At 37.0% G+C, this 15,229-nt stretch overlaps 1 protein-coding gene across 10 annotated transcripts in view; it reads right to left on the bottom strand.

Moving 5' to 3' along the window:
* Window positions 1-15,229, bottom strand: part of GTF2I (general transcription factor IIi) — a 140,535-nt gene that overhangs the window by 122,163 nt on the left and 3,143 nt on the right. For 5 of the 10 annotated variants that reach the window (XM_004380769.2, XM_023735295.1, XM_012556775.2 and 2 more), the window contains exons 1-2: window positions 6,527-7,563; window positions 2,557-2,695 (exon numbers count right to left, since the gene is read on the bottom strand). In XM_004380769.2, the coding sequence (XP_004380826.1) occupies window positions 2,557-2,695; window positions 6,527-6,625 (238 nt within the window). In that variant the 5' untranslated portion in view covers window positions 6,626-7,563. Of the gene's footprint in view, window positions 1-2,556; window positions 2,696-5,125; window positions 5,184-6,526; window positions 7,564-10,580; window positions 10,598-15,229 lie in introns of those variants that run through there. The other 5 variants (XM_004380768.2, XM_004380770.2, XM_023735293.1 and 2 more) reach the window with 4 other exon arrangements.

Genomic DNA, 15,229 nt, shown 5'->3' with positions numbered 1-15,229 from the left:
AATGCCCAACAATGGATGAATGGATAAACAAAATGCGTACATACATACAATGGAATTCTACACAGCTGTAAAGAATAATGACAAGTCCTCAAAATATCTTATACATACATGAATTTGGAGAACGTTATTCTAAGTGAAGTAAGTCAATCACAAAAGGACAAATATTGCATGACTGCACTTTTATAAAACAAGGATAGATAAATATACTGCAACCGTTGCTCATTGGTGGTTACCAAGGATTGGGGTCGGGGGGGTGCAGTCTCAAGATAGTAGACACTTGTTATTTTTGGTGATGGGAAAGGCACCATTGAATGTGGGTGAAGTGCACACATCCTGACCAAAGTAAATGATGTCTCCAAGAAGTGCACTAGAAAAAAAGACATTCTTGGTAAAGGATACGACAAATATAATTTTGCAACAACCAAAAAATATTTGTGTGGTTACACAAATATGTATAAAGGCATATGTATGGGTATAAATATGTGGGTACATGTGTGCACAGGTGTATTTATAGACATATGCACATATAGGTATGTGTGTGCATGCATGTATATTCATATACATAATAAACCACGTACGGGACACAGTTACGGACAGTTTTTACAGACATAACCAAACATCTCATGAGACTGGTTTTCTGGGTTGACTGGTTTTTCGTGGGACAACTCAGTTAACTGGCATAAAATAGTTCATAAAGTTTATGTTCACCATCCCACTGTGGTGAGTAGTGTCAGGGGTCTTAAAAGCTTGCAAATGGTCATCTTAAGATAGAACTACTGGTCTGTACTAATCTGGAGCAAAAGAGAAAGAAGGAAACCAAAGACTCAGAGAAGAAAGTAGTCTACAGGGTAACAGCCTACATGACAAACCATGACTTAATCTACCCTGAGACCAGAAGAATTAAATGGTGCCCAGCTACCACTGACGACCGTGCTGATCAGTACCATAATACATGGATCCTGATAGAATGGGGAAAAAACGTGGAACAGAACTCATAGTTTTATAAAAGTCTAGACTTATTGGACCAGTTGACAGCAGAGGTCTCCCTAAAACTGGCGCCCTGATATACTCTCTAAACCTTAAACCAAAATTATCCCTTGAGGTCACCTTTTAGTAAATAACAAATGGGCTCGTAAAATAAAGAATACCACCCATGAGCTCCTTCGAAAACCATGTATATGAGACCAAACAGTCAAAAATTACTCTAAAGCAAAGATGAGAGGTAAGGCGGCAGGGAAACTAGAGTACTGGAAATGGTACAACCAGGATGGTATGAAAGAAAATGAAGATCCATTGCGAAAAATGTAACAAATATCACTGAATAATCTGTGTAGAAATTGTTAAACTGGAACTTAATTTGTTGTGTAAACTGCTACCTGAAACACAGAAAATATTATTTAAAAAAATACTTAAGACTTACACCCAAAGATCATACTTCAAAATATCACGTTATTGGTAATGAAAAGAAAGTATGAATACCAATAGGCAGGGACTTTAATTTCCAACTGTGACCAATTCCCCTAATGGTTAGTTGTAACCACTGGAAAACCACATAGCAAAACAATTTAGAAAGGGGGACATAAACATAGCTAGGATTATAATATTCGTGAGACAGATGGCAGTTGACAGACATATAATTAAAATTATTAGTATAAACTTAAATATACAAGACGTTAAAATTTCTCAAAATAAGAAACATTGAGAAATGTTTATTTGCAACCTTACAAGTTAAAAGACTATAAAGCTGAAGGAAAAGGCATACAGTTAGGGGGAGAGGTTTTAAAGTAAGGATTGAAAATACAATTGGGAATGGAAATTAATGAACTAACAAAACTATTTTTATTCACCCAATTTATCATGAACGGATCTAACTTGATAATGGAAATTTTATTTTTGATCTTAGAGACATATGTGTTCTGTGCCTATAAATACTATCCTTTTAGTTTCCTTTTCATGTTCAAGAAAATGCTGTTTATCACCGATGTACTGCTTAGCGTAAAACTGACAGACAGTATTAAGTTTAACACAAATTCAAAAATCCTACAATAAATTTTTCTATTGCCTTTGTTCAAAGGTAAAATAAGCTCCCCAATTCTCCCAATTGGAAGATCCCAACATTCCTTGAAGATTTTTGACAAGTCAGTTCCACTGAAGGAGTGGGAGACCTATTTAATTTTGCATGATGCTGGAAAAAAACTTGTCTGCACAAAGACTTGTTTTCAAATATCAAGAAGAGAACTACTTACCTGAATGAGAACATTTAACCAATCCTAATTTCTCTACTTTCTCTCTAATATTTTTCACCAATGCAAAGTAATACCTCGTCAGGGGCACATTACAGTAAACATTTACAACTTGTCTTAAATTCTTCAGTAATTACCCTTATCTCATTTCAGTGATTCACTTTGAGTATTTTGAAATGAGTCCTTAGACATTTCAGAAAGTGATATTTACCGTAATTCTCTTTCTGGCTTAGAAGAAACTATGGCATGTCTTACCCATAAATATTTAGATTTAAGATTTATGAAAGACAAAAGATAGAAATAAAATGCATACAGTATTTTACGAAATCTTTCTGAAAATCCTTCCTGGTATTGACGAAAGCACGTCCTCTCTCCGTTCCAACAACAAATACGTCTGTTTCGTACACTGCAATGCAGGCCACTTCTGCCTTGGACTTGGCTAGTTCTTTACACTAAAATACAAACAGAAAACATTATGGTCCATACAAATGTATAAAACCACCATTTCTGCTGGATGAATAGAAAAATCTAACAGTTAACCTGTCTCAAAAGATAACCTAGAATCATGAAATTCCTACTTTCTGGGCTTCTTTTATGATAGACAGAAGAGAGTTCCCATTTTTAAAAAGGTACCCGTCTTCCTAAATAATTTTTGCCCCTGACTTTAAACAGAACAAAATACAGACTTTGTAAGAAAGAAAGCAGAAATCCTTTGTTATCTGCTGTAGGTCTGATTTCCCAACTCCAAAATTTGCATACAGGCTTACTGGAGAGGACTCTCGATAACACCTGCGAAGCTGAGGGAAGCACGATGGGGCAGAGGAGAAACTGCATCAGAGGTGCTCTAGAGCTGGGATGGCCCTCCCCAGGGAAGGGTGAGATCTTGGACAAGGTAGCTCCAACACTCTCAGAAACTGGTGGATTGACAGTATCAGTCTTGAAGGGGGATGAGGCCCCACACCTCAATATCCACTATATAATCCCACCTCCAGAAGTATTTCCACATGGATATACAACTGAAATCACAATTACGTGAGGATACTACTTACTCACTTTTATTGGGTATATTTCTATGAGATTAAATATTCCCTAAAAATTTAACAGTATATAATATTCCATTTTATGGATATATATTTGTTTATATTTTCAGCACTACTGAAAATGTTAGCAATTTCAATTATCCCTCCTAAAAATAACATTACAGTAATAATCGCAGCAATATCTACGTCCATCTCAAATGACTTTCTCAGAAGAGAGTCACAGACATAATATAACTGAGTCAAAAACTTAAATACTTTCAGGGTTCTTAAAACCTACTGCAAACTGTTTTTCTAAGAAGGTTTTATCAGCTTATACTCCCACCTTCACTGTATGAGGAACTAACTCATAAATCCTAGCACATGCTATTAAGCATCTTTTTCCAGAAACATTTAAAAAGGTATCTAAATACCCAAAAGAACTGAAAACAGGGACTCCATAACAGACATTTGTACACCAATGTTCACAGCAGCATTATTCACAATAGCCAAAAGGTCCACCAATTGATGAATGCATTAAATGTGGTACATACATTCCATGGAATACTATTCAATTATAAAAAGAAATGAAGTTCTGATACATGCTACAATATGGATAAATCCTGAAAATATGCTACGTGAAATAAATTGGACACAAAAGGCCAAGAATTGTATGGTTCCACTTTTGTTAAATATGTAGAATAGGCAAATTCATACAGACAAAAAGTACATTAGAGGTTACCAGGAGCTGGGTAGAGAGGGAAGTGCGGAGTTACTGTTTAATGGGTATAAAGTTTCTGTTTGGAGTGATGAAAAAGTTCTGGAAGTAGATAGTGGAAATGGTTACACAACATTGTGAATGTGTTTAATGCCAGTGAATTGTACACTTACAAACAGTTTAAATAGTAAATTTTATATGTATTTTCCTGCCAAAATTTTTTTTTAATTTTAAGTATGATAATCAAAATCCACTGTTATTTTAAGAGTACTGTACATTAGATTATTTTCTGTAATCATATCCTTGGACCATTTTTTTCTACTGTGTTCCTGTTTCCCTATTGATGCTTAAAATTACACCATCGATATTAAGCATAGAAAAGCTGTTTATGTTAGGCTGAGTGAAATAAGTCAGTGACAAAAGGACAAATATAGTATGACCTCACTTATATGAAATATCAAGAACAGGCAAATGTACAGAGACTAAAGTTTATTAGAGGTTATCAGGGGTGAGAGAGAGGGGGAAAGGGTGAGTTTTTGCTTAGGGGGAACTGAGTTTCTGTTAATAGTGGTGGGAAAATTTGGAAATGGATAGTGGTGATGGTTGATCAACACAATGAAGGCAATTAAAGTCACTGAATCAGACATGTAAAAAATGTAGAAATGGCAAATATTTTGTTCCATATATATTTATTACAATTTTAAAAAGCTATTTATCGAATTAGATACATAAGCATATATATTTTGGTTTTGTTTTTTAATCTGTCCTAAATTAAATTTGTCCTCTGCTTGTTTATCTAGAATTTCACGTGGCACATGAGGTAAGGCTACACATTGAATCTTTTTTTTTTTTTTTGGCCAAAGAGCCTATTCTCTCAATACCATTTGCTGGAAACTACAGCTTTCCTCTGTTTTTTATTTTTACTTCCGGATAATACATTTAAAAAGTCATCTTAAATAAATAATTTTACACCTTCTGAGATGATCAGAAATCTTTTGAACTATATTAATAAAGTCACAGTACAGAACCTCTGACCTAGAGATGAGCCAATAATTGTTTCCAGCATTAAGATTAATGGTGTACTTTACAATTCACTTATGTGATATGTATTGTGTCTGCTCACCTATAAGCAGCTATTATTTACTTACCTTGTGATAAATGAGGGTGCATTCTTGCTGCACTATCCACACTCTTAGTTGGACAATCCTGTCACCAAAGGCAGTATTTATGAAACAGCAAGACAAGATTCAAGTGTCTAAGGATTAGATCAAAGATATCTATGGGCCAAATGAAGGATGAAGCTGACGTGGGTGTCTTTAGCACTCTGACAAGCCAGTCAAGAACTCAGTATTTTATAGATCTACAATTATAATACTTTGTAATATACAACTAGGAACATGAGGAAAGACTGTCTTACTCCTGCTCATGAGGAGGAAATAAAGGCTGAGAATAATGAAATGACTTTGCCAAAGATGAGAAAACTATAGACATACTAATGAAGAGAATGACCCAAATCTTATTATGACCCTATAGTACCCTCTGCAAAGAATGATATTTAAGAAAACAATCTTAATTTCAACAGAGTAGCATTTAACCTCTAAATTTTCATTTAACATTAACAGCCACAAATGTTGGCTGTTTTATGATCACGAGGCAGAAATAAGTGACATTCAGAAAATAGCAGGATATAACCACTAACCATTTTAAAATTCTCTTTTGAGAGATAATTTTTAAAAAATTAACTCTTAAAACAATAGAAAGAAGGGAAAAAATGCCCTAATGAGGACAACAAAAAAACTTTCATGTCATACTGAAACCTGTACAGTTAAACTGCTATCTAATACTGGCCAACCACTGAAGACAGGAAAAGTACATTGGCGTCTTCTGCTTAGCATTTTTAATTTTAATGTGTCAGAAAATACCTAAGTCTATGAGCTCAAATAGTGAGTTTCCATCTATTTCGCCAGAAAAACATGATTATCAAAGTTATTAATACCATTACATACATACATAACAATACAAAACTACAGTAAAAGAATAAGACTATTTCACTGTAATTATGTATATATTTTAAAAAATAAACAGTTAACACACCAGATAATTTAGTAAGAGGGAGAAGAGTAAGGACAATTGTGAATATTTTCTTTAAAAGTCGAGTAAAATAAGGAATAGGTATAAAAAAGTAAACATGCTCTTAAGACCCAAAGTTCTGGTAGTTTTCTTTATACACATACAATAAATTAAACACCAGTAGCATACTATAATATATAAACTCATTTGAGTAAACTTCAAATATTATACACAAATTCAAAGTTGACACTTATAAGACAAATGACTGCCTAAGATATTGGTAAATAAATGTAAAAAATTAAACATTTAGATAAGAACAATTTTGAAGCATGACTTGAAAAAAATCCATGTAACTATTTTTCAAGCAAAAAAACCCCTATTTTTATTAAAATTATATATTACAAAAACAAATCAATCTTATCCATAAGCCCATCCTAGCCAACTATGGAATAGTTTACAGAATGTTAAGGCCATCTTACCATTGACTCAAGAGCAGACATGAGAAACGTCACCACCATCCTGCTCTCAGAGGACTCCTCATCTTCAACGGGCAGAGCAGACACTGCTACTTGGGCCATGACTCCCTATACAAGATAAGTAATAAAGTGAATGGTAGAGCTCCACTGTTCTTATTCTAAACACAAGTTTAGAGCTGTGAGAGGTGGATCCTCCATAGACGACCTAGTTTTCTTACATAAGAAAATAAAAATAACACTAAGTATTATATTTGCCCAAGATTCTGACTCTATGAAGAATCCATCCTTAATTTTCCATCTAGTGTTATTTCCATAAAATTAGGTCAGCATCACCCCCAAAAGAAATCCAGACGGTACACTAGAACCAGTTAAAATTTCTCCTAAGTGAGAGGAAGAGGTGATGCATTCACAACCCAGTGATAATGTATCATGTTTTACCACAGGAAATGGATTCAAAGTTCCATTTCTCCCATGCACACACTGATAGAGAGAGAGATAAGATGCTAAAGTAGACTGAAGCTGGGTAAAGAGAATTTCGTCTTTCTTACTAAAAAGGGAATAGACTGCAGGGCATCAAGAAACATCTAAGTTTCCTCTGTAATAAAGCCTTTCATTCTCTTTAGAAAAAATATTTTCTGATACTTTGGTATCAGCAAAGAGTCTCAGCTAAATTTCAAGCACTATAAAAACCAACTATATATAGCCAACATCTAAAGCAAATTTTCAAAAAATCTTCAAATACAAAAAAAAAGTTTTTCTATAAATAGTATGAAAATTAGGTACCTGTTAAAAACAGAACCAATTCTATTTGTTCAAGGAGCCCTGGTGGTGTAATGGTTAAGCACTCAGCTGCTATCAGAAAGTTCGGCATTTTGAACTCACCAGTAGCTCCGCTGGAGAAAAAACCTGGTGATCTGCTCCCATGAAGATTCCAAACCATAGAAAACCCACCGCTGTTGAGTCGATTCTGACTCATAGTGACCCTACAGGACAAAGTAGAGCTGTCCCATTGGGTTTCCAAGGCTATAAATCCTCACAGAAGCAGACTGCCACATCTTTCTCCCACGGGGCTGCTGGTGGTGGGTTCGAACAACTGACCTTTTGGGTAGCAGCCAAGCACTTAACTGCTGTGCCACCAGGGCTCCTGCATGAAGATTACAGCCTCCAAAATGCTACGGTGCAGTTCTACTCTGTCACATGAGGTCACTATGAGTAGGAATCAACTCCAAAACACACAAAATTCTATTTGTTAGCAAGAGATAATCAACTGAACTTAATATGAAAGAAGTACTGAAAAATAAAAGACTAGAAACATGAATGGGAATGCTAAAAACATATCTATGCATATAAATCTATTTATTGAAGACACCTGGGTATCCCTTAATTGAAGCTACAGTATTGCCGAGAACATGGACAAGCACTTGCATAGCTGTTAGCACACAAACTGCTTCGGCTAAAAATTTATGTAAATCTTTTCCTGGATATTAAAGAGGATTTATGTTTTCTCCTATTATTAACGAGTGTGATCTAGCTTTACCATCTGTTACCATGTGAATTAACCGCTAAGCTAGATTTGGGCATCAACAAGTAATGAAGTCTACATACTTAAAAAATAAGGCTTGGTGATAAAAAACTATTTTTACAGAACAATTGACATTTATCATCTCCATATGTGTGAACAAACAGAAGCAATTTCGTTTCTCAAAGCAAGGATCCTATTTTGACTGGAGACAGAATCAAAACAAGCAACATCAAGCCAGAGAATGGTCAGACCACAGAAACTTTTGTCCCTAACAGCCTAGATTCCATTCTTTTCTCCTGGATAAGTCAGTCTAATCTATACAGGCATACCTCAGAGATACTGCGGGTTGGGTTCCAGACCACCGCAATAAAGCAAGTCACAAGAACTTTTTGGTTCCCAAGTGCATATAAAAGTTAGGTTTATACTATACTGTAGTTTATTAAGTGTGCAATAGTATTGTTTAAAAAAAGTACATACCTTATTTAAAAAATACTTTATTGCTAAAAAATGCTAACCATCATCTGAGCCTACAGCGAGTCAATCTTTTTGCTAGTAGAGGGTCTTGCCTTGATGTTGACGGCTGCTGACTAACTGGGGTAGTGGTTGCTGAAGACTAGGGTGGCTGTGGCAATTTCTTGAAACAATGAAGTTTGCCACATCAACTGACTTATCCTTTCACGAAAGATTTCTTACATGATGCCACCTGATAGCATTTTACCCATAGTAGAACTTCTTCCAAAATCAGAGTCGATCCTCTCCAACCCTGCTGCTGCTTTATCAACTAAGTTTATGTAATATTCTAAATCCTTTGTTGTCATTTTAACAATGTTCACAACATCTTCACCAGGAGTAGATTCTATCTCAAGAAACCACTTTCTTTGCTCCTCCATAAAAAGCAACTTGTTAAGGTTTTATCATGAGATTGCAGCAATTCAGTCACATCTTCAGGCTTCACTTCTAATTCTAGTTCTCTTGCTGTTTCCACCACATCTGCAGTTACTTCCTCCACTGAAGTCCTGAACCCCTCAAAGTCATCCATGATGGCTGGAATCAACTTCTTCCAGACTTCTGTTAATGCTGATCTTTTGACCTCCTCCCATGAATCACGAATGGTCTTAATGGCATCTAGAGTGGTGAAACCTCTCCAGAAGGTTTTCAGTTTACTTTGCCTAATCAATCACTATCAACAGCAGCTATAGTCTTACAAAATGTATTTCTTAAATAATAAGACTTGAAAGTCAAAATTATTACTTGATTCATGGGCTGCAGAATGGATGGTGTGTTAGCAGGCATGAAAACAACATTAATTTCCTTGTACATCTCCAACAGAGCTCCTGGGTGATCATGTGCATTGTCAATGAGCAGTAATATTTTGAAAGGTATCTTTTTTTTCTGAGCACTAGGTCTCAACAGTGGGCTTAAAATATTCAGTAAACTATGTTGTAAACAGATGTGCTGTCACCCAGGCTTTGTTGTTCCATTTATAGAGTACAAGCAAAGGAGATTTAGCATAATTGTTAAGGGCCCTAGGATTTTCGAATGGTAAACGAGCACTGGCTTCAACTTAAAGTCATCAGCTGCATTAGCCCCTAACAACAGAGTCAGCCTGTCCTTTGAAGCTTTGAAACCAGGTACTGACTTTTCCTCTCCAACTACGAAAGTCCTAGATGGCAACTTCTTCCAATATAAGACTGTTTTGTCTATGTTGAAAATCTGTTGTTCAAGGTGGCAACCTTCAACAATTATCTTAGCTAGATCTTCTGGATAACTTGCTGCAGCTTCTAGATCAGCACTTGCTGCTTTCACCTTGCACTTTTATGTTATGGAGATGGCTTCTTTCCTTAACCCTCATGAACCAACCTCTGCTAGCTTCAAACTTTTCTTCTGCAGCTTCCTCACCTCTCTCAGCCTTCACAGAAGTGAAGAGTTAGGGCCTTGCTCTGGATTAAGCTTTGGTTTAAGGGAATATTGTGGTTGGTTTGATCTTCTATCCAGGTCACCGAAAACTTTCTCCACATCAGCAGTAACGCTGTTTCGCTTTCTTACCATTCATGTGTTTACTGAAGTAGCACTTTCAATTTCCTTCAAGAACTTTTCCTTTGTATTCACAACTTGGCTAAATGTCTGGTGCAAGAGGGCTAGCTTTTGGCCTGTCTCAGCTTTCAACATGTCTTCCTACTAAGCTTGATCATTTCTAGCTTTTGATTTAAAGTGAGAGACATGCGACTCTTCCTTTTCACTTAAACACTTAGAGGTCACTGTAGGGGTAATAACTGGCCTAATTTCAATATTGTCATGCCTCAGGGAATATGGAGGCCCGAAGAAGGGAAAGAGACAGGGAAATGGCTGAAAGACAGGGGAATGGCTGGTTGGTAGAGCAGTCAGAACACACACAACATTTATCAATTAAGTTCACCATCTTATATGGGCACCATTCGTAGTGCCCCAAAACAATTAGTAACATCAAAGATCACTGATCACAGATCACAGTAACAGATGTAATAATGAGAAAGTTTGAAATATTGCAAAATTTACCAAAAAGTGACAGAGAGACAGGAAGTTACCACATGCTGTTGGAAAAATGGTATCAATAAACTTGCTCGATGCAGGGCTGCCACAAACCTTCAAATCTGTAAAACAACGCAGTATCTGCAAAGCGCAATAAAACGAGGTATGTCTGTATTAAAATGTGGCTTAGTTAAAATGGACAGCAAAGGCATATTATTTTTCCATAACCAAAACGTTCAGTTTTATTACACTCCATCGTTACTTCTGAAAGCCCATAATATTTTTTCATAATCTCAACTACTTCTTTAATTCCTCACCAAGAGAAAAAGAGATGTGTTCTCATTTAACAAATGCAGTGACATGTCAAGGTCATATAACCACCATCAGAGCTAGAACATAAAATTAGGAAAATTTTCTGCCAACTGCTATTCTCACTTATTTTAAATTGCCATAAATCTGATATAACATCATGCACACTCGATGTATGTTAAGAAATGGTAGACAGTTGGGTATCCACTTGGGTAACCCATGGGGTATCACAGATGATCAGAGGCCCAATTTCACTATCAGAACTTCTCAGAGAGAGGCATCCTAGCACTTCACCATGGAAGGAACCAGTTCTGGTCAGGCCTGATGGGAAGGATGTGTTTTGTTTGGGGCTTTCCACTCTCTGGAAATGGATGCACCTCCACTACCTCAGGGTTTCATTTAACTGTTCTTTGCCCATCCAGAGAAGTTATTTCCCTGGACAGTCTTTAGAAATATAATTCAGCATTTCCTGCAACCCTCACACAGTTACTGTTACCACTCTCTTCTCTCTTTCATAGGCAGAAACAGCCATTGGACGGTGACATTAACTATGAGCACAATGACACAAGTTTTACAGAAGTCAAAAGCCAGGCAAGCCAGGTTTACGGGTTCACCAGGCCACGAACTAGCAACATCACCTCTGTGGGCTGTCCTCAGGCTCCTCCCTCCCTAAATGGACACGCTAAACAAGTAACTTATTATGAAGGTTCATTTCACCTTTGACATTTTAACAATCCCCTCAATTAAAAATGAGAAAGAGTTGGACAAACAAAACGGAATTCATCAAGCCAGTACTTTCTTGATTATGCTGTTAAATGTTCCACAACAACCTTGAGGGAGACATCATACTTAAAGAACAGACACAGAAAAATGAAAAGGCCTGCCTAGCATGGCTCAAATAGGTTATAGAAAAGCAGGGGCTAGGAAATAGAAAGAGCAAAATGACGTACACATGGAGCCTACAAAAAGGACTAAATGGAGAAAGTGTTCCATAAGCTAGTTGAGCAAGACTCATGTAGTCTTTTTCTGGTTTACTTTAAATAAAAGGGATATGTATATGAGAGAGAGAGAGAGAGAGAGAGAGAGAGAGAGTGCGTGTGTGTGTGTGTGTGTGTGTCATGAGATATGAAAAAAAAAGAACACCAGGATACGACCTATCACACCTGTCACGTGTGTGTGTGTGTGTGTGTGTGTGTGTATGTCATGATATGAAAAAAAAAAGAACACCAGGATACAACCTATCACACCTGTCACGCTATGACAAAAAAACTCAGACGTCTCCCAATAAAGGAAACCATGAGAAAAAAAATTTAAAGCAACCGAAATGGAATATTTAGCTGTAAACCCATGTTGTGGTTTCCTGCTGTTAGGCGCTGTCGAGTCACTTCCTAGCGATCCTTATGTAAAACAGAAGAGAAACACTGCCTGGTCCTGTGCCACCATCCTCACAATCCTTGCTCTGTTTCAGCCCATTGTTGCAGCCACTCTGTCAACCCATCTCCTTGAGGGTCTTCCTCTTTTTCATTGACCCGCTACTTTACCAAGCACGAAAACAGCGGTATTATTTCTTTCTGCACATAATATTAATATTTAAACCTAAAGTGACAATGGTGTTCAATTTTAATCACTGTCTCAAAATATTTCAATACGAAGAAAAGTATATAACATATACTATTTTTTATGCTATTTTTTAAAATGCACTAGAATTTACTGTAGCACTGAGTCACTTTTAAACAGTATTGTGAAAAAAACTACTGGAACTAATAGAAGATTTCAGCAGAGTTTCAGGATACAAGATAAACATACAAAAATCTGTTGGATTCCTCTACACCAACAAAGAGAACTTCCAAGAGGAAATCATCAAATCAATACCATTTCCAACTACCCTCAAGAAGATAAAATACTTAAGAATAAATCTAACCAGAGATGTGAAAGACCTGTACAATGAAAAATAGAAGACACTACTCTACAAAAACAAAAGAGACTGGGTAAGTGGAAAAACATACCTTGCTCATGGATAGGAAGACTCAACATTGTGAAAATGTCAATTCTACTCAAAGCGATCTACAGGTACAATGCAATCCTAATCCAAATTCCAATGGCATTTTTTTAATGAGATGGAGAAATAAATCACCAACTTCATTTGGAAAGGGACTAGGCCTCAGATAAGTAAACCATTACTCAAAAAGAACAAAGTGGGAGGCCTCACACTACCTGATTTTAGAACCTATTATACCGCCACGGTAGTCGAAACAGCCTGGTACTAGTACAACAACAGATACATAGACCAATGGAACAGAATGGAGAATCCAGGACATAAATTCATCCACGTATGAGCAGCTGATATCTGACAAAGGCCCAAAGTCGATTAATTGGGGAAAAGATGGCCTCTTTAACGAATGGTGCTGGCATAACCGGATATCCATCTGCAAAAAAATGAAACAAGATCCATACCTCACACCATGCACAAAAACTAACTCAAAATGGATGAATGACCTAAATGTCAAATTGAAAACGATAAAGATCATGGAAGAAATAATAGGGACAATGCTAGGAGCCCTAAGAAATGGCATAAACAGAATACGAATCATAAGTAACAATGCACAAACACTAGAAGAGAAACTAGATAACTGGGAACTCCTAAAAATCAAACACTTATGCTCATCAAAAGACTTCACCAAAAAAGTCTGTAAAACAACAATCTACAGACTAGGAAAAAACTTTTGGCTACGACATATCCAATCAGCATCTAATCTCTAAAATCTACAAGATACTGCAAAACCCCAACAACAAAAACACAAATAACCCAATTAAAAAATGGGCAAAGGATATAAACAGGCACTTCGCCAAGACGACATTCAAGCAGCTAACAGACACATGAAGAAATGCTCACAATCATTAGCCATTAGAGAAACGCAAATCAAAACTATAATGAGGTATCATCTCACCCCAACAAGGCTAGCATTAAACCAAAAACCACAAAGTAATCAATGTTGGAAAGGTTGTGGAGAGACTGGAACACTTATACACTGTTGGTGGGAATGTAAAATGGTACAACCACCTTGGAAATCAGTTTGGCACTTCCTTAAAAAGCTAGAAATAGAAGTACCATATGATCCAGCTATCCCGCTCCTTGGAATACATCTTAAAGAAATAAGAGCCGTCACACGAATAGAGATATATGCGCACCCATGTTCACTGCAGCACTGTTCATCATAGCAAAAAGATGGAAACAACCTAGGTGCCCATCAACAGATGAATGGATAAACAAATTATGATATAGTCACACAATGGAATACTATGCAATGATAAAGAGCAGTGATGAATCTGTGAAACGTAACATGGAGGAATCTGGAAGGCGTTATGCTGAGTGAATTTAGTCAGTCGCAAAAGGACAAATATTGTATAAGACCACTAGTATAAGAACTCAACAAAAGGTTTAAACACAGAAGAAAACATTCTTTGACAGTTACAAGGGTAGGGAGGGAGAGGGGTATTCACTAACTAGATAGCAGACAAGAATTATGTTAGGTGAAGGGAAAGACAGCACACACTACAGGGGAAGTCAGCACAAGTGGACTGAAACCAAAGCTAAGAAGTTTCCTGAATGCAACCAAATACTTCGAGAGACAGAGTAGCATGAGTGGGGGTCTAGGGACCATGTTTTCAGGGGACATGTAGGTCAAATGGCACAACAAAGTTTATTAAGAAAATCTTCTGCATTCTACTTTGGTGAGCGGCATCTGGGATCTTAAAAGCCGGCGAGCAGCCAACTAAGATGCATCAATTGGTCCCAACTCACCTGGAGTAAAGGAGAACGAAGAACACCAAAGTCACAAGGAAAGCATTAGCCCAAGAGATAGAAAGGGCCACATAAACCGGAGACTGCAAAAGCCTGAGACCAGAGGAACTAGATGGTGCCCAGCTACCACCAATGACTGCTCTGATAGGGAACACAACAGAGAGTCCCTTTTGGAACAGGAGAAAAGTGGGGTACAGAACTCAAATTGTAATAAAAAAACCAGACTTAATGGTCTGACTGGGACTGGAGGAACCCCAGAAAGCACGGCCCCCGGACTCTGTCAACCCAGCACTAAAATCATTCCCGAGGCCAACTCTTCAGTCAAAGATTAGACTGGACTATAAGACATAAAATGATACTCATGAAGACTGTGCTTCTTAGCTCAAGTAGATACATGAGTCTAAATGGGCAGCTCCTGTTCAGAGGTGAGATGAGAAGGCAGAGAAGGTCAGGAGCTGGTTGAATGGACATGGGAAATCAGGGGTGGAAAGGCATGTGCTGTCACAGTATAGGGAGAGCAATTAGGGTCACATAACTATGTATAAATTTTTGTATGAGAGACTAA

The sequence above is a fragment of the Trichechus manatus genome, unplaced genomic scaffold (genome assembly GCF_000243295.1).
Source record: "Trichechus manatus latirostris isolate Lorelei unplaced genomic scaffold, TriManLat1.0 scaffold00077, whole genome shotgun sequence".
Classification (NCBI taxonomy): Eukaryota; Metazoa; Chordata; class Mammalia; order Sirenia; family Trichechidae; genus Trichechus; species Trichechus manatus.
Note: the sequence above shows the minus strand (reverse complement) of the source record. Positions and strands in the feature narration are given on the sequence as shown.